Source organism: Carassius carassius, chromosome 33, assembly GCF_963082965.1.
Source record: "Carassius carassius chromosome 33, fCarCar2.1, whole genome shotgun sequence".
In the NCBI taxonomy this organism is placed as follows: Eukaryota; Metazoa; Chordata; class Actinopteri; order Cypriniformes; family Cyprinidae; genus Carassius; species Carassius carassius.
The window spans coordinates 19,306,102-19,332,683 of NC_081787.1; the positions used below are offsets into that span (position 1 = coordinate 19,306,102).

At 35.5% G+C, this 26,582-nt stretch overlaps 1 protein-coding gene across 1 annotated transcript in view; it reads left to right on the top strand.

Annotated features, from left to right (window-relative positions):
• Positions 1–10,942, top strand: part of LOC132113918 (gamma-aminobutyric acid receptor subunit alpha-6-like) — a 36,287-nt gene extending 25,345 nt beyond the window's left edge. Inside the window, exons 8-9 of the mRNA XM_059521975.1 lie at positions 5,803–6,059; positions 8,819–10,942. Coding sequence (XP_059377958.1) covers positions 5,803–6,059; positions 8,819–9,349 — 788 coding nt within the window. The 3' untranslated portion in view covers positions 9,350–10,942. The remainder of the gene's footprint in view (positions 1–5,802; positions 6,060–8,818) is intronic.
• Positions 10,943–26,582: the final 15,640 nt, after the last annotated feature.

Below are 26,582 nucleotides of genomic sequence, written 5' to 3' on the forward strand. Positions count from 1 at the left end.
GTTATCCTTTACCCCGAACTCAAGAATTTATTTATTTAGCTGCGTTTAAAATTTTTATTTTAGAATGATTCAATATTTTAATAAATTATTTTATTTTTAGTAAAATATGAAAAAATTAATTAAATAAATATATTTATTATAATATTCAAATTATTTAAAATTTGAAATTTTAAGAAGATTAAGCCTGTTTTGGATCCATGAGATTGTTATTGTTGTTTAATATTTTTTTAATGAAAATGTATACTACATTTACCATTGTGTTATAATTTTTCATATTTCAATTTGTATTTTAATTTAATATATATATATACATATATATATATATATATATATATATATATATATATATATATATATATATATATATATATATATATATATATATATATATATATATATAAAGTTTGTTTAAATAACAATTTTAAATATTAAGAAAATCAAACTCAAACACTTTCCAATATATTTATACTAAATCTAACCTTCATATATAAATTATAAATTAAAGGGGTCATATGATGCGATTTAAAATTGTCCTTTCTCTTTGGAGTTTTACAAGCTCTTGGTGCATAAAGGAGATCTGTAAAGTTGCAAAGACTACATTACATTTACATTTACATTTAGTCATTCAGGAGACGCTTTTATCCAAAGCAACTTACAAATGAGGACAATGGAAGCAATCAAAATCAACAAAAGAGCAATGATATATAAGTGCTATAACAAGTATCAGTTAGCTTAAACACAGTACACGTAGCAAGGGCTTTTAAATAATATAATAAATAAATGAAAACAGATAGAATAGAAAAAGAATAGAGAAAGCTAGTGTTGAAGTATATATATATATATATATATATATATATATATATATATATATATATATATATCAGAGGTGGAAAGAGTACAAAAATATTCTACTCAAGTAAAAGTACCATTACATTAATGAAATTTTACTTAAGTACAAGTAAAAGTACCAGTCTAAAAATCTACTCAAGTAAAAGTAAAAAGTAGCTCATTTAAACTTTACTCAGAGTAAAAATTACTTAGTTACATTTTAACAGTGGGAGGGAGTCAAAATGGGACAGGCCAAGAGTGTCAAACTCAGTTCCTGGAGGGCCACAGTCCTGCACAGTTTAGATATAACCCTAATTAAACACACCTGATCCAGCTAATCTAATCATTTAGGTTTATTTGAAAACTACATGATATGTGTGCTGGAGCAGGGTTAGAACTAAACTCTGCAGGGCTACGGCCCTCCAGGAACTGAGTTTGACACCCCTGGGATAGGTCTATTAATCTCAAACTAGTTGTTTTTAATTAAAGGAATCAGTTATTTAGAATAATAAAACATTTGGGCTGTTACCAGGCAAATCAGTATCAACAAACTCATCTTTTAATGCAGAGGAAATGCAGAAAATTCATTGGAAGTGGCATTTAGATGTATTACACTGTTTAGTGCAGGACAAGAATGCATTTAACCTGCAGTTACAAATGCATGAATAATGTTTTGATATACAAGACATAAAATGTTGAATACTCATTTGAAATGATAAGAAATTAATTATTTAAAAAAATCAAAAGATACTTTAAATGTGAAATTAAAATGGCCAGTATGTGTCAGCAAGTCACTGTTAATAAGTGAGTCATTGCGATTGAACCGAATCATTTAAACGGTTGATTCATTCAGGAACGAAACACTGTCACGTTGCTCAGAGACGCAAAACTGTGCTTTGGTGGCTGTGTTTGGAATTATTTTCTGTTGTAGAAATAGAGCTAAAAAGGCAATATGGTTTCTAAAACGCAAGTCTCTTAATTAACTTGTTTACTGAACTGTTATATATATATATATATATATATATATATATATATATATATATATATATATATATATATATATATATATATATATATATATATATATATATATGTATGTATGTATATATTCATGATGATTTTTGGAGGAAACGATGGCATTCTTTGTGTGATTTTGATTTAATATATGAAATTATATAAATATGTGAATTTTCTGCCCCTATATCTTCAATTTTGTGATCATTCTAAATGCATTTTAGGAGACTGAATCACACAGTGAACGAACGCACTATAAATGCGCGCGCACATCATTAAAACAAAAATAGCACACTCCTCACCACTGTCTTTTTAGTTAATTTGTGCAAAACCTCTTGCTAAAATGTCAAACCTTCATTTTAACCACCAATGCAACGATGCAATTATTTAGCTTACCTCTACATTCTTGCGAATGGTTGATGTCTTGTCGAGATTTTATAAGCTGCTAGTTTGGTCTTCCTAGGCAAGTACAGCTTACACTGCATAATAATAGAGCATACATATGGCCAGGGGTTCACTTCATTTCCTTCGAGTTCAACTTCAGAATATGACGGGGTTTCGTTTTCAGCGGTGTCTGCACCACTAACGCCTGTTTTGTCCGTCTGCATCTTTCTTGTGATTTTAGCGCCAGTTTGCCCTCCTGCCCATTATTTACTGCCGTAGTTTCCAGGGAGCGATTTTTTTCTTTCTTTTTTTTTTTTTACTCAGTAATTAATGTGTTTTAAAATGTAGCGAAGTACAATACTTCAAACAAAATATACTTAAGTAAAAGTAAAATTACAGATTTAAAAAATTACTTTAAAAAGTATTAGTACACAAAAAAGCTACTCAATTACAGTAACGCGAGTAAATGTAATTTGTTACTTTCCACCTCTGATATATATATATATATATATATATATAGATTTCCATTGCTGTAGTGTAGCAGTGTTGTATTTTTACACTATTACAGTAGTACTGTAATACAACGTTTTCGTGAAAATCAGCATAAAAGCTGACTATCATGTATAATTTCTTTACACATTACAGTAATGAAAATTTTATTTTGTTTGCATTACAATAATGAGAATTGAGGACAAATGTGCTTAGTTGTCATGAAAATAATGCTAATGCCAACAATATAAATGGTCATAAAAAAAAAAAGCTTATTTTAATTAGTTTGATTTTGAATTGAAATCTGACCCAAAAATGTTCAGAAAACAGCTGTCATGCCAATCAACAAACAGCAAATTAATAATGTGAAAGTGCCTTTTTTATGTCCGTGTTTATTTCTAACGTCTTGCAAACTCAAGAATGCAGAGAGAATATGTGGGAGAGTGTGTTGTATTGTGTGCGGGGCTGGCTTGATGTGCGAGAGGTTTGTATGTGTGTTTTCTTATGTTTTATTAGTGTATGGATGTGTGTGTGTGTGGGAGGAGAAGGGATACTGGCTGCCTCCGTGATTTGTGTGTTGGTGTATATGTGTGACTCACGTCTGGCATGCTCACTGCTCAGTGGCATGGTTTAGTTTCACTGAGAGAAAAATGCTTCCAACTTCAGACATGCAGGTTAAGAGTGAATTCCCGACTCCCCCTGGTGGTTTAAAGTGTTACTGCTGAAGAAATCTACCTAATTTTTGATCTGACCTTTAACATTTATGTCAGGCCCACAGTATGACTAAAAAAACCAAACAAACCTAGAACATGGACCAAAAAAAATGAACGCTTGGAGAAGTTCTTAAAGCTGAAAATTCTTCATAAGTTGCAGAGAATTATATTTTTTCTTCTGTTTAAAAAAAAATCCACATGCGAATAATAAAATAAATATTAAAAAGAGGAAAATGCTTCCTCTACGTATTGTTGTGTGCACCAGTTATTCCAAGTTATCCACATTATTACAAGCAAAATACCTTTTAGTGATCCGTTTTTAACAGAAACATAGTGTGAAGAACATGTTAAAGGGGTCATATGATGTTGCTAAAAATAACATTATTTTGTGTATTTGGTGTAATACAATGTGTTTATGTGGTTTAAGACAAAGAAAAACACATTATTTTCCATATAATTTTCATTATTGTTGCCCCTCTATGCCCCGCCTTTCTGAAACGTGTAGATTTTTTACAAAGCTCATTGTTCTGAAAAGCAAGGTGTGCTCTGATTGGCCAGATATCCAGTGCATTATGATTGGCCGAATACCTCAAGCGTGAGACAGAAATGTTACGCCCCTTAACATACTGTGATGCCATGCCCCAGCACGACCAGACAAAACCAATAAAACTCATTACAAACGAGGCATTTGTTGCATCTAATGGGGACATAATTACTGATTAGAATGACTTATACTGTGTTTCTACACGTTGCGTTACATATCACGCAGCGTAAACATAAAACCATGTCTGCATTTGTGATCGGAGAAACAACAAACAACAAGCACTATTCTACACTGCTCAAAACTCACGTTTGTATAATCAGTGGCAAATTCTTAAAATATGTAAACGTACTTACAGGCTGTAAGTGAGAAGCGCCCAGACTGTCCTTGCAAAGTTGGAACTGCCCCACTTTATAGAAACAGCCTTTGTGCCACAAACGCATTGTAGCCTACTGGTTCAGGAAACAGTCCTCATTCTCCATAAAATTTGCTGCACACATCTGTACATTTGGGTTGAACTGTTCTGGGACAGTGTTGTTAATTCAACTTAACCACTGATTTCTTGTCATGTCCTCTTTTGGACGGCCAAGCGAAGTATTTTCACTTTTATTTTCACGAAGTATTTTCAACACACAGCATCTCCTCAATATGGCAGCGGCGGCAACAGTGAGAATAAAAGTTACACCTTCTTTCTTTGCGTGGACACTAGGGCGGTATTATTATCTTCCTACATCGTGATGTAGACATGTCGGGGGCAGGTTTAAATTAGCCATTTTAGGTAGGAGTGGTTGACTCTTAACTTTTATAAAGAATATTTCTTTGGATTTGAGACTTTAGTCTTTGCAACTTTACAGATCTTCTTTATGCACCAAGAGATGGTAAGACTCCAAAGAGAAAAGAAAAATTGAAATCGAATCATATGACCCCTTTAATCTAAAGAACCTTTTTTACTCAACAAAGAACCCTTTGCGTTATCGAAGTTTCGTAGATGTTAAAGGTGATGTAAAAAAAAAAAAAAAAGTTAATGATCATCCAACTTGAAGGATGTTGCAAGACAAAAAAAAAAAAAAAAACATTCTATGAACAATGCATAATGCATCTGGTTATGGGTTTAAAATTGGTTGTGAATACCATTTCATGAAGACTTTAAAGGGATAATCTACCTAAAAATTTAAATCATTTACTTACCCTGATGTTTTTCCAAACCCGGATGATATTTTTTTTCTTTTGTTGAACACAGAACAATATATTTGGAAGAATATTGGAAAGCAAACTTTTGCTGGTAGCCAGTGATTTTCGTAGTAGGAAATACAAATGCTATGGTAGTCAATGGCTACCAGCAACTGTTTGGTGTCTTATTTTGTGTTCCTTATAAAAAAAAGAAAGAAACTCATATAGGTTTGGAATGACTAAAGCTGAGTAAATGATAACACATTTTTAATTTTCTACAGAGTGTGTTTCTTTCAATTACTGCATCATTGTGCCTTTTTGTGTCTTTATAACCCATTGCTTCTGTTAGCCTAATGGTATGGACTTTTGTCGTCAACTGATGAAGCACTAATAGTTTTGCTCATCAACTTCACTTGATGTTAAAATCTCAACAAATTACATTGTTGTATGGTGGTCAGTTTTAAAGCACTCCTGAGGGAGACAGAGATATGAAAGAGAAGAGAATAAAGGTATAATAGCTAATGGACACTTACTAATGGTTCACAGGTCATGAGTATGCATACATTCAAACACATTTTTATAATACACAACCATAAACACACATTCATGTAACATTTGCTACTAGTTATTGTAATTAATATTTTTAATGTGCTTTTCTAACAGGTATCACCACTGTTCTCACAATGACGACCCTCAGCATCAGCGCTCGGCACTCTCTGCCCAAGGTCTCGTATGCCACTGCCATGGATTGGTTCATCGCTGTGTGTTTCGCTTTCGTTTTCTCTGCTCTCATCGAGTTTGCGGCTGTGAACTACCTCACCAACGTTCAGGCAGAGAGAGCCAAGAGAAAACAGGCCGCAGCCGCCGCCAAGAGCTCCACACGGTCAGGAAAAGCTAAAGACACAGAGGAGGTTCTACAGGTGAGATGATTTTACACACATTACAGAGACTACATATACATTATAAAACACGTAGTTCTTGCTTTAAGATTTGATGCAAAGAGCAATGTTAACAGAGTTCGTCGGTGAGCTCAGCATAGCAGGAACTGTACGTTCGACTTTATACACATTACAAATAATCCAACTTGGGAATTTACAACATGTTTTCAGTGCTGCTTCATAATTTCATCGCTAGATTTTTGCAAACTACTTAATTTTTTTTTTTTTTGAAAGAAGTCTCTTATTCTCACCAAGGCTGTATTTATTTATTCAGAAGCTAATTAAATATTATTACAGTTTAAAATGTAATTTATTGCTGTAATGCAAAGCTGAATTTTCAGCATCATTACTCCAGTCTTCAGTGTCACATGATCCTTCAGAATTCATAATAATATTCTGATTTGCTGCTCAAGAAAAATATCTTATTATTATGAATGTTGAAAACAGTTGTGCTGCTTCATATTGTTGTGGAAATTGATACACTACCATTAGTTAATTAATATTTCTATTTAGCAAGGATGCATTAAATTGCTCAAAAGTTACTTTTAAAAATGTTAAAAAAGATTAATATTTCAAATAAATGCTGTTCTTTTGAACTTTCTATTCATCAAAGAATCCTGAATTTTTTTTATCAGTTTCCACAAAAATATGAATCTTGATAATAATAATCCTTTTTTATAGTTTAGCACCAATATTAACTGACAATAAATGAGCTCCAAATCAGCATAAATCGGAATGATGTATGAGGAATTATGTGACACTGAAGCCTGGAGTTATGATGCTGAAAATTCAGCTTTGCATCATAGGAATAAATTACTTTTGAAAATACTCAATTGTTGTACAAATTTTTTTGAGAAAAAAAATTCAGCCTTGAAAAAAAAAAGAAAAAGATATAATTATATATATATATATATATATATATATATATATATAATTATTCCAAACCCTAGACCTAGTTTTAGTGGATTTAATAATAATAATGATAATAATAATAAATTGATCTGAACCCATTAAGAAACATTTAAGAAGAAATCCTAATATGGATCAATTTAAGTCTTTGTACGTTCATGCTGACCACAGCATGGTTCTTTGCCTAAAAAGACAGAAAGGTGAGCCAAAACAAAGTAAACAAAAAACAAAAACAAGTCAAATATACGAATGATCAGGGAAATGAAATGAACTCAGCATCATGGGTTTAATCCTAGAAATCATATTTAATCCCTGTGTCCAAGTACTACATCTGCTGAGATTTGAATTTGACACCTTGCTATCCCATGGGGCCATTGGAGTGGAGTTGTAAAATATGTGTAAACCAGGAGGGTTTTTTTAAGTGTCGGTGACTGCAGTTACTGTAGTTACCAAGAAATGTGTTTCTTATAGTTAAAAAGTAGTTCTTGTTTAACAACATGGCAGATTTATATGCAATATGCACAGAATGTTTTTCAACAGAGAAGTTAAGATCTTCATCAAATATAGTACATACTACATACTATGAACATTCCCATCAGCCCCTGCTGTAAAATATCCTCCCTTGATATAATTGGGATCTTTTTAACTTGCACACACACACACACACTGAGTGGACTCATCTCTCTTGTCCTTGTTTATATGAAAAAGCTGTTTATAGAATAGCTCCACCCCCCTCCTCCATACACCCACAAAGAGCAAACCATCTGATCATAAAAGCTCCTTACAGCCCTGAACGTTACTGCAAGCATGATGTCTGTTCAGTTGCACATTACAGACACATGCTCACTGCATGGTGCACTTCATTTAGTTCCTGATATCTTGTTTTAAATTGTTTCAGTGATGCTTATTGTGTAACCAGAAATATTATTTGTGTACAAAAAAAGTTTTATTATTTTGTCTGTAATAAAATGTCTTTGTCAAGTGGGTTATGAATGTGCTTTGATTTGACCAGTTTGATTCAGAGTCTGTTGCAAGGATCTTACATGTCTTCTCATTAAAATAAAGGTTTGGCAGCTCAGATGTGGAAATGCAGTCTTTTGAAAATATAATTAAACTATAAATTGATTTTATATTGCTTCATATTACAGAAGACAAAGTGTTATTTTTGTACCTTTGTTTGCTTTAAGATTTTAAAGTTACTCTCAGTGTTGTTCATTTTAAACAAATAGTTCAGCCCAAAATGAACTTTTTCTAAAAATGTGCTAGCCCTCAGACCATCCAAGATGAGTTTGTTTCTTCATCAAAACAAATTTTAAGATTTTGGATCACTTGCTCACCAATTGATCCTCTAAAGTGAATGGGTGCCATCAGAATCAGAGTCCAAACAGCTGATAAAAACATCACAATCAAGGAAGCGTTGTTATGGATTACGGACTTGTATTTTGGCCAGAAGCGACGTTTGCATTAAAACACTGGACTACAGAGGTGTGGATTACTTGTGGATTATAGTGATGTTTTTATCAGCTGTTTGGACTCTCATTCTAACGGCACCCATTCACAGTAGAGGATCCACTGATGATCAAGTGATGTAATGCAAAAATTTTCCAAATCTGTTCAAATGAAAACACAAGCTCATATACATCTTGGAAGTCCTGAAGGTGAGTACGTTTACATAAAATTTTAATTTTTGCCTGAACTATTTGACCTAAGTATGTAAATAATGAAAACCATGCTTTTTTCAATAACTAATTCTATTCATTTCAACTTGAACAGCATTATTGACAAATGTCTGTTGTGCATTATAGTTACCTTTTCTCCAATTTACCCAACAGCTAAACTCAGATACTAATGGCAACCTGCGGAAACGTGTCAACTCCAATGTACAGTCTCAACCAGACTCTAAGAAGACCCAAAGAACTGAAACGTCTAGCAAGAGCGGAGCAGCCACATCCAAACCGACCTTGACCAGCCAATCATCTTTCACCTCAGAGGGCACCAGCAGTTTTTCCAGCCAATCACGTCTCAGCCCCAGTTCTGCCAGCCAATCAAATGCAGCCACTTCATCCTCTGCATCCAAGACAACACTGCCTGCCCCGCCCTCTACACCAACAGTTCCAGAGAAACCATCGCCCGCTGCAACTCCGGGCGCCGCACCTCTTCATCATCTCCTGGGGCCTAAATTAGAGAATATTAAAAAGAAGGAAATCAAGCCTGCACCTCAACCTGCCACTCCTCCAACCGGAGGAGCCAGCAAGATCGATGAATACGCACGTATTTTATTCCCAGTGTCCTTTGGGGCATTCAACATGGTGTACTGGGTGGTTTACTTATCCAAAGACACCATGGAGGCAAAGGGAGGCTAACGAGAACAGGCTTGGATGTTTGTACCTTTTTTTCTACAACTGAATAAAGAACCATCTTAAGGATTACACTAACAAGCAATTCCAAGAAACTTAATTATATGATTGCAGACAAAACTGCACAAGCACACAGAAGAGATTATCTGGGTGAAATAATATTACAACTTTTTTTTTCTTCTTTTTTTTTTAATAAAAAAGGGCCATACATAAGATTAAGCATGTGGATATATTATAATAAGTAAAAATAATTAAATTAAAAAACAATCCAAGCAATCTCACAGGAATGAATCATAGATTTATATGTTGTCTTTTTGAATAGCCATATTTCCAGTCAGGAGGAACAATGCCACTAAATAGATAGAAAAATAAATAACAGGGTTGTTTAGTCTATAATAATAAAGATTATTAGTATTATTATTTTTTACATAGAGACACTTCTGGGAAAAAATCCTTCATTCGGAAACTGGAATTTTCAGAAAACCCAACAACTCTGAACTGACCATGCAGATGTCTGCCAAGAAGAAATATTTCTGACATAATACACAACGTTTTTCTTTCAGTTGAGATGAAATCTAATTTTAAACCACATCATGGTGTATGTAGACTATCAGGCATGAATGGTATCTATCCTGTGTTCTATCGCCGAGAGAAAATGTTGGAAATGAACGTGTCCTGATTGTTGAAAAACACATATGCATGTTTTTTTATATTTTTTAAAGAGACTATAAGAATTATTGTTGTTACAAATTAAGTAGTTAAAGCTCAAATGATGATTTTCTCTTTTTGTTTTTGAAGTTGAATGGCTTGTTTTCAGTTCAGTTCAATTTGGGTTTCGTTTTCATTATTGCAGTATTTTTTCATCTTATAGCTGATACATTCTCTGCTATAAAAAAGTAAGTGTGACATAGGGAAGGAGTTTCACCATTTGAAGCACACAGCATGTGCCGAAAGGCCCCCTGGAGCCTGGTGCCGTGGCAACCGCACAGGGACCAGATGGTTCTGCAGTCATTTAGAACAGTTAGAGGGTTAAATAGAATGATGTTGTCATACAAGAGCCAAAAGATGACGAAAACCTCCACTGATCCACATAGGGCTGTTTTTCTATGGATTTTAACTGTGATTGGTTGAGGTCTTCATTATCCCAAAAAAATATAATAATATATATGACTCAAAAATGGTGCCACGGAACAATAAAAGAAAATTTTCAGTAGAATGTTTGATGTCAAAGTCCAAGAATGATAAAAAAGCACCATAAAATAGCCTTAATGACATCTGATAGACGTCTGATAAAGTCATATGATAGCTTTGTATAAGTTGTTGTCATTTTTTGCATTATAATTTTTTAATAGTGTTATTCCTATAAGATATGGAAGATGTTTTTATCAACATATGATTTCATTTTTGGCTTGTTTATCAAACAAAGCTATTCTATGATTTTAAATATAGAGCATTTATATGTTAAAATAGTCATATAAAATACTTTTATGCTGCTTTTTTGTGCTTTTTGGTGCTTGACAGACTAAAAAGGGGGTTTCTCAGCGATGCCATAGAAGAACCATTTCTTCTTCCCCAAAGAACTAGTGAAAGTTGCTTAAACATTTTTCTTAGTGTGGCAAAACCTTTAATACCCCCAAGAACCTTTTTACACTCCAAAAGGATGTTAAAATGTTTCTTAAAATATCCTTTAAATAGCTCTAAAGAACCTTTTTGCACTATAAAGACCCTTTTGTGCATTCTAAGGGTTCCTTGGATGCTAAATGTTCTTAATAGAGTCACAGATCCCAACAAAGAACCTGTATTATTTACGATGTTCATTTATATACCAAAAATCTCCTTTTGTGTTCCACAGGAGAAAGCAAGTCATACGCGTTTGGAACAGCATGCAGGCGAGTTCATTTTTGGGTGAACTGTCCCTTTGATTTATTTAACTCATGGCATTTTGCTGTATAGTATAGGTGTGCTGGAGATTGCTGAACTGATTCTGTGATTTTTGGGGTGATCTGAGAAGACAGCTTTTGAATCCATTCCACCATTCTTTTAAAATATGACAACAAAACATATATGGCACAAACTTGTTTTATTTATTTGAATCTATAAAATTTATTAAATGATTATTTGATTACTTAGAACACATGTGCATGTGTATTCTTAGACCTGTGTCTACATAAATACATGCATGACTGTGGATGTGCTGGTATGCCTTTGTGCAAGTTAATATGGAGATACAGACAGTCTCACTGATTAGAAATCTCGACTATCACTCCACATGTTAACGAAGCAGCACAGTTCATCTAATGAATCATTAACATTGCTCTCTCTTTCACGCTGTCGCCAACGTAAATGTATAAAGAAGGCTTTTAAATTTACTGATCAGAGAAAAAGAAAACATTTTACATTTTACTCAGCATAATATTTACTACATACTGCTCATTATATACTGTATATTGCCTTTTGTATTTAAAACAGAAGACCTGAAAGACCGTGCATTATTAATATTTTTATTATTCTTTTTATTTGTATTTTTCCCAAATTGTCTTGTCTTGGATTTCTAAGTGCAATATGAAATATATATATACACTACTGGTAATTTTTTTTTGAATAATTTTGTTTTTGAAATAATTTTACACATACAATTTTATACATAAAATATTAAATATATTCAAATAGAAACAATTTTTTTTATTATTTTATTAATATTTCACAATATTACTGTATTTTTTACCAAATAAATATTTAAGAAATAGTGAGTGATTAGAATATGAGAAAAAATTAAGTCACAGGAAAGCAAGACAGAAATCAGATAATGCTTCCTCAATATTTTACATGGTTACATATGCAAAAGACTTTAAATTTAGTTATCTCAGGATTTGGCTAAAATATGATTATTTAATTATGGGATACAGTATCCAATTGTACAGTATAAATCACATGTTTTAAAATGGTAGGCCATTCAGGGTCATGCTTGAAATTTTGCATACTACTGCATATTAATTTCTCACTCTCAGTCTATTTTGTTAAAGGGTTAGTTCACCCGAGAATGAAAATTCTTCCATCTTCTACTCACCCTCGAAGAATCCTAGGTGTATGTGACTTTATCTTTCAGGATAATCCAATGAAATTACATAAAAAATTGTCCTTGCTCTTTCAAGTTTTTCAGTAGGGTAAGTGGGTGTTTGTTTTCAACAGTTCAGAAGTCGTGAAATAAAGGGTGCACATCTGTAATAAAATGTTCCTCACACGGCTCCTGGGGGTGAATAAAGGCCCCCTGTAGCGAATCCATGCAATTATGTAAGACAAATATCCAGATTTCAAATGTAATAAACACTTTTTTTCCCACTTCTGCTGACTGTTGGGAACTGGAAGACGTGCATCGATGCATCAAGAGTGAGTAGAAGATGGATGAATTTTCATTCTCGAGTGAACTAACCCTTTAATGTGACGCTCCGAGTGTGTGTGTGTGTGTGTGTGTGTGTGTGTGTGTGTTTGGAGCAGGCTATCAGTAGCATGATGGAGTGATCAAAATGTCTGACTTCCCCGGGAACTCAGCCTAGTGTGAAATTGACTTTGTATGTTCATCCTCCATCACGCACATACCTCGTTAACCTGCCACTTTAATGGTTCTGTATATTGTTCTCTCTCTAACAATATTACCCATTCAGAATGATAAATACGTGTTTATATGCATTTATACACACACAAATATTAGTTCATGCATGTGTATTTCAGTCCAATTTCCAGCCTCAGTTGAAATAAGAGCAAACTTGAGCTGCAGTTTTGCATTCAGGCTTAAAGTTATTTTATTTATTTAGGCTTAAATTTAAGGTGTATTTGAACTGCATATAACATTTGCATCCATTTGGATCATGCAATTTTAACACAAACTAAAAAATGTAAGTGATGCATATTTGTCACTCATACAGTAAATGACACAGGTATTGCTTTAATAATACTAATAAACTGTATGTGTTTTAAACACAATAACCAGGTTTATATATTTAATATCAGTAAATACAATATGTTTTCATTTTAACTAATTGAATATTGCTTGTTCCACAGTTAGCCATATTTAAAGGGTTAGTTCACCGAAAAATGAAAATTATGTCATTAATGACTCACCCTCATGTCGTTCCAAACCCGTGAGACCTCCGTTTAACTTCGGAACACAGTTTAAGATATTTTAGATATAGTCCGAGAGCTATCTGTCCCTCCATTGAAAGTGTATGTATGGTATACTGTCCATGGTTAGAAGGTAATAAAAACATCTTCAAAGTAGTCCATGTGACATCAGAGGGTCAGTTAGAAGTTTTTGAAGCATTGAAAATACATTTTGGTCCAAAAATAGCAAAAACTACGTCTTTATTCAGCATTGTCTTCTCTTCCGGGTCTGTTGTGAGAGAGTTCAAAACACTGCAGTTTAATGATATCTGGTTCGCGAACGAATCACTCGATGTAACCGGATCTTCTTGAACCAGTTCACTAAATCGAACTGAATCATTTGAAACGGTTCGCATCTCCAATACGCATTAATCCACAAATGACTGTTAACTTTTTTAATGTGGCTGACACTCCCTCTGAGTTAAAACAAACCAATATCCGGGAGTAATTCATGTGCTCAAACAGTACACTGACTGAACTGCTGTGAAGAGAGAACTGAAGATGAACACCAAGCCGAGCCAGATAATGAACGAAAGATTGACTCGTTCTCGAGTCAAGAACCATTTCTGTCAGACGCGAGAACCGAGGAGCTGATGATACTGCGCATGCCTGATTCAGTGTGAAGGAGACTGACACACAGAGCGTCTGAACCGAACTGATTCTTTTAAAGATTGATTCTGAACTGATTCTGTGCTAATGTTATGAGCGCGATAAAACCGAAGGCTTAAATCAAGGGCTATCATCGCCAATGACGTCATTACTTCGAGCGCAAAAGAACCGGTAAACCGTTTTCTTCAACTAGTTTACTGAATCGAACTGCCCGGAAGAACCGGTTCACGGAAAAGAACCGAACTTCCCATCACTACTGGTGATCCGAAAACTGATGCAACCGGTTCTTGACTCGAGAATGAGTCAATTTTTCGTTAATTATCTGGCTCGGCTCAGTTAACATCTTAAGTCATTTGTGGATTAATGCTTATTGGAGACGGGAACCGTTTCAAACGTTTCAGTTTGATTTGGTGAACTGGTTCAAGAAGATCCGGTTACATCGAGTGATTCGTTCGCGAACCGGATATCACTAAACTGCAGTGTTTTGAACTCGCTCACAACAGACCCGGAAGAGAAGACAATGCTGAATAAAGACGTCGTTTTTGCTATTTTTGGACCAAAATTTATTTTCGATGCTTCAAAAAATTCTAACTGACCCTCTGATTTCACATGGACTACTTTGATGATGTTTTATTACCTTTCTAACCATGGACAGTATACCATACATACACTTTCAATGGAGGTACAGATAGCTCTCGGACTATATCTAAAATATCTTAAACTGTGTTCCAAAGATAAACGGAGGTCTGGAACGACACGAGGATCATAATTTTCATTTTTCGGTGAACAATCCATTTAAGCCATTCCTTTTAACCGAATAAATGTTTTTGTTTTCACATTGAAGAGATTTATGCTGATTCTAAATAATTTTATTTTAAAATCATTATTGAAAATATGATAATTTAAATAAAATAAAAATAATAATAATAATAAAATGCCATGAGAAATTTTGCTTGTTTCTTATCATAATACTTATTATACTTAATTAAACTTAACATATATATTATACTTAACATTATGCTTATTATTGTTTATGCTAAAACTGTGTGATCCTAATTTTAAATGCAAATCAAATCTATAAATCACAAAATAGGGACTAATTATGTTGTGAGTGTCTGTATTTAGGTTGGTGCTGTAAGGGGTGAGCATGTGTAGAGATGGGAGAAGAGTATGAATGCTGACTTCCCACTTTGTGTCCCCACGGGCCGTTTGCCTCAACGCATCTCCTCCAGCACACCACAGCTTATCATTTAAACACAGAAGACTCTTTTGCTCCACTGAGTCAAATGCAGGCATTGCTATTAGACCTCTTACTTGAGACGCCTAGAGACCAGAAATGTCCTTGGAAAACCCAAAAGTTTCAAAGATGAAGTTCATCTAAGGTACAACAACTGTATATGGATCTTGAGTTGCTGCATGGTCATTTGGAGATTTCAACAAGCCAGGAAAACATTTCCAGGTCACATTAACTTCAATAGCAAGGGGGAAAAAATAAGAAATTAAATTTTGCATCAAGAAAATTAAGCCTATTTTTAGGACCTTTAATATTTTTGCACTTAGCCATTATTTCTGGTGTAATTGTGATTAATTTTTTTTTTTTTTAATGCTTGCATTGCATTGCATTGCATTGCAGCACATGATTGTTGTGGAAATCACACAAAAATCATGATGACTCTATTTCTTTCTTTTGATGAAATATGACCTGGACAAGATTCACCCAGAGAGTTAAATGTTCTTTGAGGAACTTAGAAGGTTCTTCTATGGCATCAGACTGCAAAACCTTTATTGGTTCTTAGTGGACACGCTATTATAAGAGTGAATCCTGTGAACACAGATTCAGAGTTGTGTGTGCCACATGCATCTAGAAAAGAAACTTCAGCAGACTTACTTTTTAAATTCAGTTTCTTTCGGTCTTTCTTTAATCTGCAAAACCACTTTGTGATCCGTTATTTTAAAATTATTATCACAATTAAATTTTTTATAAGACTTTTTGAACGCAGAGAGGAAGTCATTTGTATTGCCACTCTAAAGGCTCCACAGAGCGGGTGAGAGTGTCTTGGGGCCAGTAGCTGTCTAAATTGTAGCTGTATAACTGGAGACAGAAAGACAGAGATATTGTGTTTATCATGCCTTACAGAATTTATCATGTTGGCGGTGATAAGAACAAATATCCATAATCTTCCTCTGGATGGATCCCAAAAAAGAAGAGAAATGTAACACAAAAAGAGGGAAGAAAACATGGACTAACAGCTATTGAGTGGGAAATGGATTTCATTTGGATTCATTTGTCAAACTCCGACCTGGAGGGGAAAAAAACCACACCACTTCCTTTGTATATAACTCACATAAGTAACTGAATGTCTGTTTATAAAAATGAAGAAAATATACAATCAGTGTTTTGTAGTGTATATTATTATTATTATTATTATTTACTTACTGCCCTATGCAAGAAAACTACTTCAGAACTGATGAACAGGTGCCTGTGATATCGCAATGATGATGTCATTGCTCTCGGTCCAATGAGGAAAGATAAAAAAATAAACATACACATCTGTCATGTATGAACAAAACATCCTTGTGTCTTTAAATGATCCTTATTTCTATATTTTTCATTTCAGCATGTGAGTTAATGAATGCTGGGATTTATTCTCATTTAAAGACTGTATTTAAAAAAACATGAGCAGAAAATTTCACTCAAAAGTTGCTAATGAATCATGAAACATCGTATTGTCTTGTCTTTCTCTTTGACTGAACTCGCATGTGCAAAATGTCACCATTTCCACGAATTTGCGTTTTTGTAGCTTACTCACAGATATATCCTCACAGATATATCTAGATATATATCTAAACTTGCACTTTGAATCAGATTTTCAGGCCACCAAAATGCCGTTGTTGTGTAAATGAACAGCCAATGCACACAAAATAAGTTTTCTGTATTTAGTTATTTAGCCAAAACAGTCTACTTTTAATGTACGTCAACAATTGTCTCACGTCTATTTTTATTCCTCCAAATAAATTTTAGAAGAAGCATCTTGCATCTTCACAGAAACTCAATTGAGAACTCTATTAAACCTCATGAGATATGAAAGAATGACCTCTGAGCAACAAAATGTGCCTCTGGGGAGTTACGACAAAAAGAAAACAAGGATTTGACAAATTAGAGTTCGTGTTGAGAGGCAAATCATTTTATCTGATAAAACCAGGCAGACGCACGTTCATGGCATCAAGCTTTCGACAGAAGCACGCTTCACCTCCGTAAAGAGACATTAATCAAACAATCAGCATCTATATCATTTTCCCGAAGAAGAATTATCACATTAAAAATATTCTCAGGCAAATCTGGCCTCTTTATTATAGTCAGCCTCCATCCAAAAATAGCCGCTGCTGCCATGGTAACAGCTGCTTCAAAGTAATAACAGTAAATAGCTTATTGTGGCTGTTTTGAATGGGCATTTTGCAGGAGGCAATTTCAAGCCAAGCAATTATACTCTGATAATAAGATTTGGCCTCAGATTTGGCCAGCGGAGACCTGAACACACACACATATGCACTGCAGGCTTTTTCTTGTGTTTATTGTCTTTTTTTTCTTTCTGTGGCTCGGTGATAATATCTTTAATGTTGAATTGACTGCGACAACAGCTCAGTGTTAGCGCTAGTGAGTGAGATACACCTCAGTGTGGTTAACTGAGTCCTTGTGAGTATACTTTCTGGGTTTTACTGAACCATCAGCATCACTTCTGGTGTTTAATACGTTTGTTGTCTTGGAGAATATGAGTTTGATGTTCAGCCTGACCAATGTCAATGTCAATGTCAAATTTATTTATATAGCACCATTTATCCATTTGTCCATTTGTCCAATGTGCTGCACATATTGTAATAGACAATTGCACAAAACAAATAAGCAATAAAAACATCATAATAAAACAAACATTTCAATACCACTTCCTCACTTAGAATATGCTAATTCAAAAAGATGCGTTTTTAGCATAGTTTTAAAAACAGATAAGGATGATACAGAGCGAATACACAGAGGTAAAGCATTCCATAATCTTTATGGATCCATAATTCCATAAGCAGACCAATCAGTGTCGGTTCTACACGGAGGCCTAGGGAGGCCCGTGCCTCTGTAGACATGTCCCTGGCCACCCCTGTGGCCACCCCCGTGCTAAAAAAAAAAAAAGCAATATGATTTTCTTTTGCTGTCTATGGATTAATGATCCATAGACATGGACGCAACGTTCTACACGGGTAAATTAGTGCAGCACACCCAAACTCTTGGGAACTTAATCATATTCAGGGATGCAAACATCGCGCTTTTGGGCGCCTCCCGTTTTTTTCCACATCAGTTTTGGTGACTTGGGTCTGATTATAATTTCTCAAAGTCATCTGAAGCGATTCCATAGCTTAATGTTATGGACAGAAAACTATTTACATCATTAAATTAAAGTTTACGGAAACCTTGTTTTCCCTCCTCTGCGGCTGTCAATCATTCTCCATTCAGTATTCAAATAGCGCGCACCTCGTCCATTTACAGCAGGATGCATGGTAAAACTCTCTCCAATATTATATAGTACTCACATTATAATGCTTGATCTGTAGATAAAAAAGCTGTGGATTTGCATAAAATGACTTTATTTTGTGTATTTGTATTCCATGTTTGTTGCTGTTTTTAAAAGATTCGCTTGTGTCTGTTAGATCAAACACGTTTTAAAAGCCGTAAACTTTTTAAATCACTTTGTGAGCTCAGTATTGAAGCATTTCATATTATCATGGTTTTGCGCACTGAAAGATTATTAAAAGCTTATTATATTTTTAGCCTGCACAATACATTTAAAATAAGCATAATTTAATTGTATATTATTTATGTGTAGTGTAGTGTAAGCATTATAAATATATACACTTCTGAATTCTTGACATTCATATATAAATATTAAATTGTGAAATGTATGATTGCCTAATTGAATTTTATAAGAGTACTAATAGTAATTTGTTTTTATTAACATGTTTAGATTGTGTAAAATTACTGTGTAGATTTTTACAAGAATTACTTTTTGTATTTATTTGCATTACGTTTAAATAAAATATGTTGCCATTTTTAATGTGTCCCTCTGGTTAAACACTGGCCCCTCCTTGGCCCCCCTAGTAAAATTTGTCTAGAGCCACAACTGTGACCAATAAAGATCTGATCACACCGCATTACAGTTTACAAAGCAGTGAGAGCTCTACTGGTGAAAACTGGTGCTGCAACAACATCAATTCTGCCAAAAGCGAGTTGCTGACATGTAAGCATTTATGTGTGGCAGTCATTCCATTCCAGACTGATGAATTCCAACACAGGCACACCTCAGTCTGCTTAATGAAGTGATGATTAGGGGATTACTTCAATCAAATCTTATTTAACAAGGAAAATTATATATATATATATATATATATATATATAACTGCTGTGGTGGGGTGTTCTGGGGTGAAGTGAGAACAGTTCGAAATGGTTTGCGGTATCTAGCAGTTTAATTTAAAAATAAAACAGATGAGACAGAAACAGCAAACACTCAGCATGTTAACTCAACTTCCAACCTACACTCACTTCATTACATCACGTTTGTAGACTTACATCACTACAGAATTTACTCTTTCACAATTATAGTAACAATGCAATGTTAGACATGAACACAACATTTTCCCCCTTTTTAATAACATACTTAGTGGGGTAACTAGGCAGCAATAAAAATTGCTAATCTACTAATTATTCATCTGAAAGCAGTCATCTCATTCATTTAACCAACCTTAAACTCTCTAGTATATAACGCTGTAAAACATATTTAATAATAGCAATGGTACAGATTGTAAAAATTCTGTATTATTAGAACTTATTGAGTCAGGATAGCACAACTTGGTAGCATAAGCTATGCAGACACAGTGCATGCAATACATCAGATCTAAGGAACATAGTGATTTAACCAACTAGGTTTGTGAATATTAAGTTTAGGTCTAAGGGTATGAATATTGGTACATTGACAGGGTTCTCAGCAGTAGTTGATGTTGTGCATGGGAATGCAGTGAGTTTGGAAGCATTCCAAGTTTTCCCATCGCTCAGAACATATGTACCCATCCCCAGTTTCTTGTTGACTGTGAGTGAACTTCCTGTGTCCCTTAGAAACATACAGATGGTTGCGATCTCTCACTTTACCCCCCTCATGCAAGCAAGGAGTGTGTGCACCATGCTTGGCATCAATATACAGTTTCATTTTATGTTGCAGCCGTGTAACCCTTTGGTGAACCCTTTTGGTGAACCGGTTGCAGCATGCGGGGTGGCACAGTAAACTTGCAAGAATTCAGTTTCGGCAGGTTTCCATGGCAGATGTTGCTGGATGGCCATTTGGACATAGTCTTTGAGCACACAGTTAAACCTCTCTACTGGGTAGTAGAGAGAGGTACGATGGTGCCAGTGGTGTTATTCAGTTTTTCCAAAAAAGCAGCGAAGGCAGCAGATGTAAACAGAATGCCGTTGTCAGTAACTATGCTAAATGGATTGCCATGGCGACTGAATACCGATGACTATTGTAAGAATTACCGGTAGCTGACAGAAAAGCAATAAACTCCTCATCCACATCATCATCCTGAGCTAAAGCAACAGCACTGTCTGTGGGAAAAGCAGGTAAGGGCATACTTGACAGATAATCAACAGGAGCATTTTGGGAAACTGGACGTTACACCAAATCATAATGTAATGACATGAGACGTGCAGACCACCTTGCTACACAAAGTCCAGCAAGGCCTACACCTTTAGTGGTAACAGGGTTGTCAGAGCCTGGTGATCTGTACGTAGAGTGAAACAGTGGCCCCATACATAAGTATGCCACCTCTCAACAGCCCACACTCATGTTAATGCTTCCTTTTCTACTGTGGCATACAGTATTTACGCTCGGCAGCATGCAGGAAGCAAAGGCTACAGTACGTTCAATACCATCTGGACTGAACTTGGAAAGTATGGCACTAAGACAATAATCAGAAGTGTTTGTGGAGACAATGGTTTGCATTGCAGGGTCAAATAATGCTAATGAAGGGCTATTTGCTAGGAAAAGTTTTACTTTAGTCTGTTTTTATCTCCTCTTTTTACCAGCTGAATCCATTTGGAGCTTGTACGTATGCGTGCCCTGGAGCTACAACAGTGGCATAATCAGGAATGAACTTACTGTACCATGACATAAGTCCAAGTAAGGAACGCAAAGTAGATGCATCAGAAGTTACAGGGGCATTGAGCTTGTGACTCATCAGGACAAAGGCCCTCTGATAACACTGTATGTCCTAAAAACAGCAGGCTGGTTTGCCGGAAACTACACTTGTCTTTATTGAGTTGTAACCCAGCAGCTTGTAGGCACTGTAAAACCATTTATAGTGTTTTGTCATGCGAAGATATGTCATGTCAATGGATGATAATATCGCCCAGATAATTTTCGACCCCTGATAAGCCCTCAAGGATGATGGTCATCATCTTCTGGAATGCCGCGGGTGTTGAAGCTAATCCATAAGGAACAGGCCATCATGGGTGATAAAGGCTGTGAGGTCACGACTGTCCTCGTGCAGCGGCACTTGGTGAGCATCAGTCAGTTCAATATTAGTAAAGACAGCAGAACCTTTAAGAGCAGCAAGCAGTTCATCCATATGCAGCAACGTAAAATAGTCCACGATTACTGCCACGATTTGGCCCTCTGAGGTCAATACTCTTCCTGATTTTTCCAGCAGAAAAAAAACTTGGGAAAGGCACATTAGCAACAGCCATCTTTGCGACAAAAACAGCAGAAATAAAAAACACTTAATCCTCATTGCCAATTTGTGGTATCTAGCAGTATAATTTAAAAGTAAAGCGGACGAGACAGGAGTAGCTAACACTCAGCACGTTTACTCAACTTTCAACCTATGCTCACGTCAATGCATTATGTCCGTAGAGATACAACTGTTCAGAGTTTACTCTTTCAAAATAGTAGTCACAATGCAATGTTACTCATGAACATAACACGGTTCCTAGGGGCAAGGCTAAGCTAGAAAAAAAGCCCTTTCATATGTGAAAGGCAAAGAAGAGCCAATGTTGGGTTTGCATAAGGATTAGACCATAAAGGACTGGAGTAAGGTGATCTTCTCTGATGAATCCAGATTTCAGCTTTGCCCATGCAATGACAGGTTGTCTAATGGTTAGACTGAGACCAGGAGAGGCCTACGAGCCACCCATTATAAAATTTGGTGGAGGATCGGTAATGAGGTGATGGTGCTTCGGCAAGGCTGGAATCGGGCACATTCGTCTTTGTGAAGGGTGCATGAATCAAGCCACATACAAGGTTTTCCTAGACAAAAACTTGCTTCCTTCTGCTCTGACAATGTTCCTCAACTCTGAGGACTGTTTTTTCATGCAGGAAAATCTGGAGCCAGTCTCCAGATCTGAAAACCTTGGTAATGTGATCAAGAGGAAGATCAAGAGGATGGTTACAAACTATCAGCCATAACCGAGTTGCATAAAGACACCCAATAGCAATCCGAAAGATGTGGAGAGCATGTCAGAACTAATTTTTATTTCATAATTTATTATTTTTGCCATAATTTATTTTTTTTTCAATTTCTTCATATATTATAATTTTGATTTAGTGTCTCATAATTTTGTCTTTTTATGTCATAATTATGACTCTTTGTATCATAATTTAGACTTATGTCATAGTTAAAGTTATACCTTATCTCATTATGACTTACTGTCTCATAACGTAATCGTAATTATTATTATTTATCTATGATTTTTTTTTTATGTTGCATATATAATCTCACATACTTAGCTGATACAGACATGTGATCTAATAAATGTAACCTTAAACTCAAAAGGCTGTATGTAAGTCCAAGCTCGGCTGGCTCCGTGTGCTTAAGTGCAGCCTTTTCTGCTTTTATCTGCCAAAAAATTCAAAATGAATAAACACTTACATTAAAACATGATTTCATTTAGTACATATAATTTGCGCTGAAAGATATTGTGCCTGACATTTGAAATAGTTGCCCTCTAGGGGAGCTGCAGTCATACAGTAGCTGGTAAAAAGGTGTTTTTGTCGTAGTTGTTTGCTAGTAAACGAATCAATTAGCATCCAGCACCAGAACAATACATTTAGAGAATATACATTTAGATCTGTAAATGTATTAAGAAAAATAAACTAAATCATTACGCAAACATGACAGTACAGGCTAAAGTTGCACAGCTCATCCTACAGGTAAACTAGAAAGCATGTATTCTGACACAGGCCTTGACAGCAATCAGGCTGTACATTTAGATGTTAAAGGGCTCCCTGGGATACAGCTGTGAAAGTTATTTTTGTGCTCTAAATGCTCTTGGTTCAGGCTTCTGAGGGAGAGGATAGTGGTGGGCGTTTGCCTCTGTTAGATCATATGCTGAGCTGTCAAGGGTAGGCGCAGGTTGGCTGCACTTCAGATTGTGTCTGAATCTCAACTCACTTACGGTAATTATGCTCTATGCGGGAAATGTTTGCCGTTCCTTCTTGCACAAGTGCATGAATAACGCACACACACACGTTCAAGCACATGTTCTCACATTCTGCCCCCTCATACACACATTCTTGTGGATTTTAGGATAACCCACTCTCACCATAACTACCCACACAGAAGACAGCTCATATAGCTCCTTTCTACTGGTTTCATAGAATTGCATCTCCATGGCAACACTTATGCATATGCATAAACCACATTCATTTATAATATAATGCATATTTCAGTAAGATATAATACAATACCAGATGTGTGAGAAATCGTGATATTCTAATGTTTTACAGTATGTCAGCGTGTTTTTTTTTCTGATGGTCTATTGCTATCATGTGATGCAGCATGTAGCAAAGCTCGATAAACTCTGACAGTCATTGCGAGTCCATAGTAACCGTTTCCCTGGAAACCAATCTGAAGTGAATTAGCAATTAAAAGTGCTGAGAAACCCCCATCAGTGAATAGAACTATCTGCATATTATGTGCGTGGATGGATGTGGCTTTTATTAGCAAACGATGAGGAATTGTTCTGTGATTCTGACCAGTGAATCACCATTGTTGTAAATGCAAGGATGATTTTATTTGTTTTACCAGGTTGAATTTGCATCATATGCTCATTAGTATAATAACCTTGTAAATGAAGAGAACGAACTAGAGTAGGATCTACTTTGAAACAATTTTCAATCAGTTTCATTCATTTATATATTTATTTGAGAATAATTTTGCCCAAGTTAGCGTCCACCAGGGAAAAATCATAAGTCTGATTGCTTGGAGAGAAAGTTTTTGGGTGTATTAAAATAACAGCAAAACTTCATGTATGGAAATGTTATAGTCAAAGTGAGCAAAACTTCATGTATGGAAATGTTATAGTCAAAGTGAGCAAAACTTCATGTATGGAAATGTTATAGTCAAAGTGAGCAAAACTTCATGTATGGAAATGTTATAGTCAAAGTGAGCAAAACTTCATGTATGGAAATGTTATAGTCAAAGTGAGCAAAACTTCATGTATGGAACTGTTATAGTCAAAGTGATCACTGTAGCCTGTCAAACAATTGCTTTACTTTCATTATAAGTATATATAACAGTATATTTATTGTATTCATAACCAAAAACAATTTTACTCTAGAATCCAACATAAAAAACCACTGTTAAAGAAAAGCATCTGTTACTGTAATTTTGATTCAATTAGTTAATTACAGTTGAAGCCCTTCCATTTTCTCTGCAGTGACGAACCAAAATTCCCTGCTCCATTTTATCACTACCTTTTCTTCCTCCTTTATGCAATGCATTAAAATGACAAAGTACACATGTATCTTGAATGAACACAGTCCATCATTTCTAATGATGATTTATAGCTTTTGTTAAGTACTTGGGTCTGAGCAGAAGGGATGTAATGTTTATTTGATGATGGTATAGTTTATCTTATTCTGTAGTTTAATGGGAGATTATGGATGAGTGTAACCCCCCCCCCCCCCCCCCCCCTTCACTCTCGGAGTGATGCTGTTACCCAGGCAACGGAGCTGGAAACAGTGGCATCAGTAGCAGAGATCAGCTGATTGCCATGCTGTTCACATGAGCATGTGATAAGAGGACACACTGCATCCTTCACATTTGTGCTGATGCTCTGAAGGGTGTATGATGGTGTGATTCTTTGTTTAATGCAAAGCATTCTGTCATTATTGCATGTGATTATGTTTTGGAGTGTTCAATATAGCGTAGCAGCTCAGGACAAATGGATCAAACTCAAGTCCATTCTGTAGTCCATCAGTCTCTGGGAAATCAAATGAATGCAGTCTAGAGCAGCTCTCTATGAATATAAATACATATATGGCAGCCTGTCAGAAATAACAAACCAACTACAGATTTCCATGGCTGAAGTGTTTGTGCAAAGATCACCACAGTGACACACTGTTGTGGGGCTACTGGGTGGCTGCTAAGGTGATATGGCTGGTTGCTATGGTGTTCTGGGTGGTTGCTAGGCTATTGTAACTGGTGTTTTGGGTTCTTAGATCATTGATAAGGTGTTAAAAATGATTGATGGGATGTTCTGGTGGTTATTAGGTAGATGTTAGGGTATTTTGAGTGGTTGTTAAATTATTGCTATGTGTTCTGAATGTTTTTAAGGCGTTCAGGGTGGTTGCTGGGGTGTACTTCCTGGTTGCTAGGTGGTTGGGTATTTTGAGTGGTTGTTCAATTGTTGCTAGTGTGTTTAGAGTGAATAACATTCTGGTTGGTTGCAATGGTGGTTGTCAGAGTGTTGTTGGTGCTTGTTAGGGTGTTCTTGCTGGTTGCTAGGTGAATGTTAGCATGTTTTGGGTGATTGTCAGGGCCTTCTAGTTAGTTGCTAGGTGGTTGTGAGGGTGTTTGAGGTGGTTGTAATGTTATTCTGGCTGGTTGATACAGTAGGTGGATGTTAGGGTATTTTTGGACGTTTGATGCTAAGGTGTTCTGTGTGGTTGCTATGGTCTTCTGATTGGTTGCTAGGATGCTGTTTGGATGTTTTAGGTGGTTGTTACATTGTTGCTAGGATGTTCAGGTTGTTTGCAAGGTGGTTAGTTAGAATGTTCTGGCTGGTAGCTAGATAGATGTTATGGTCTTTTGGATGGTTGTTAGATTGTTGCAAGTTTTTTTCAGGGTGGTTGCTAGGTTGTTCTTGATGGTTGCTAGGTAGTTTGATGTTTTGGTGGTCATTAGGGTGAATGTTAGATTTTTGCTAGGGGTGTCCTGCTAGTTGCTAGATGGTTGTTAGGGTGTTTTATCTGTTTTTTTTAGATTGTTACTAGGATGTTCTGGGTAGTTGCTAGGTTGTTGTGGTTGGTTGGTAGGTGGTCATTAGGATGTTTTGGGTGATTTTTAGCTTTTTATTAGGGTGTTCTGGCTGGTTTCTTTATGGATGTTTGGGGGGTTTATCAGATTTTTGCTAGGGTGTTCAAGATGGTTGCTTTCT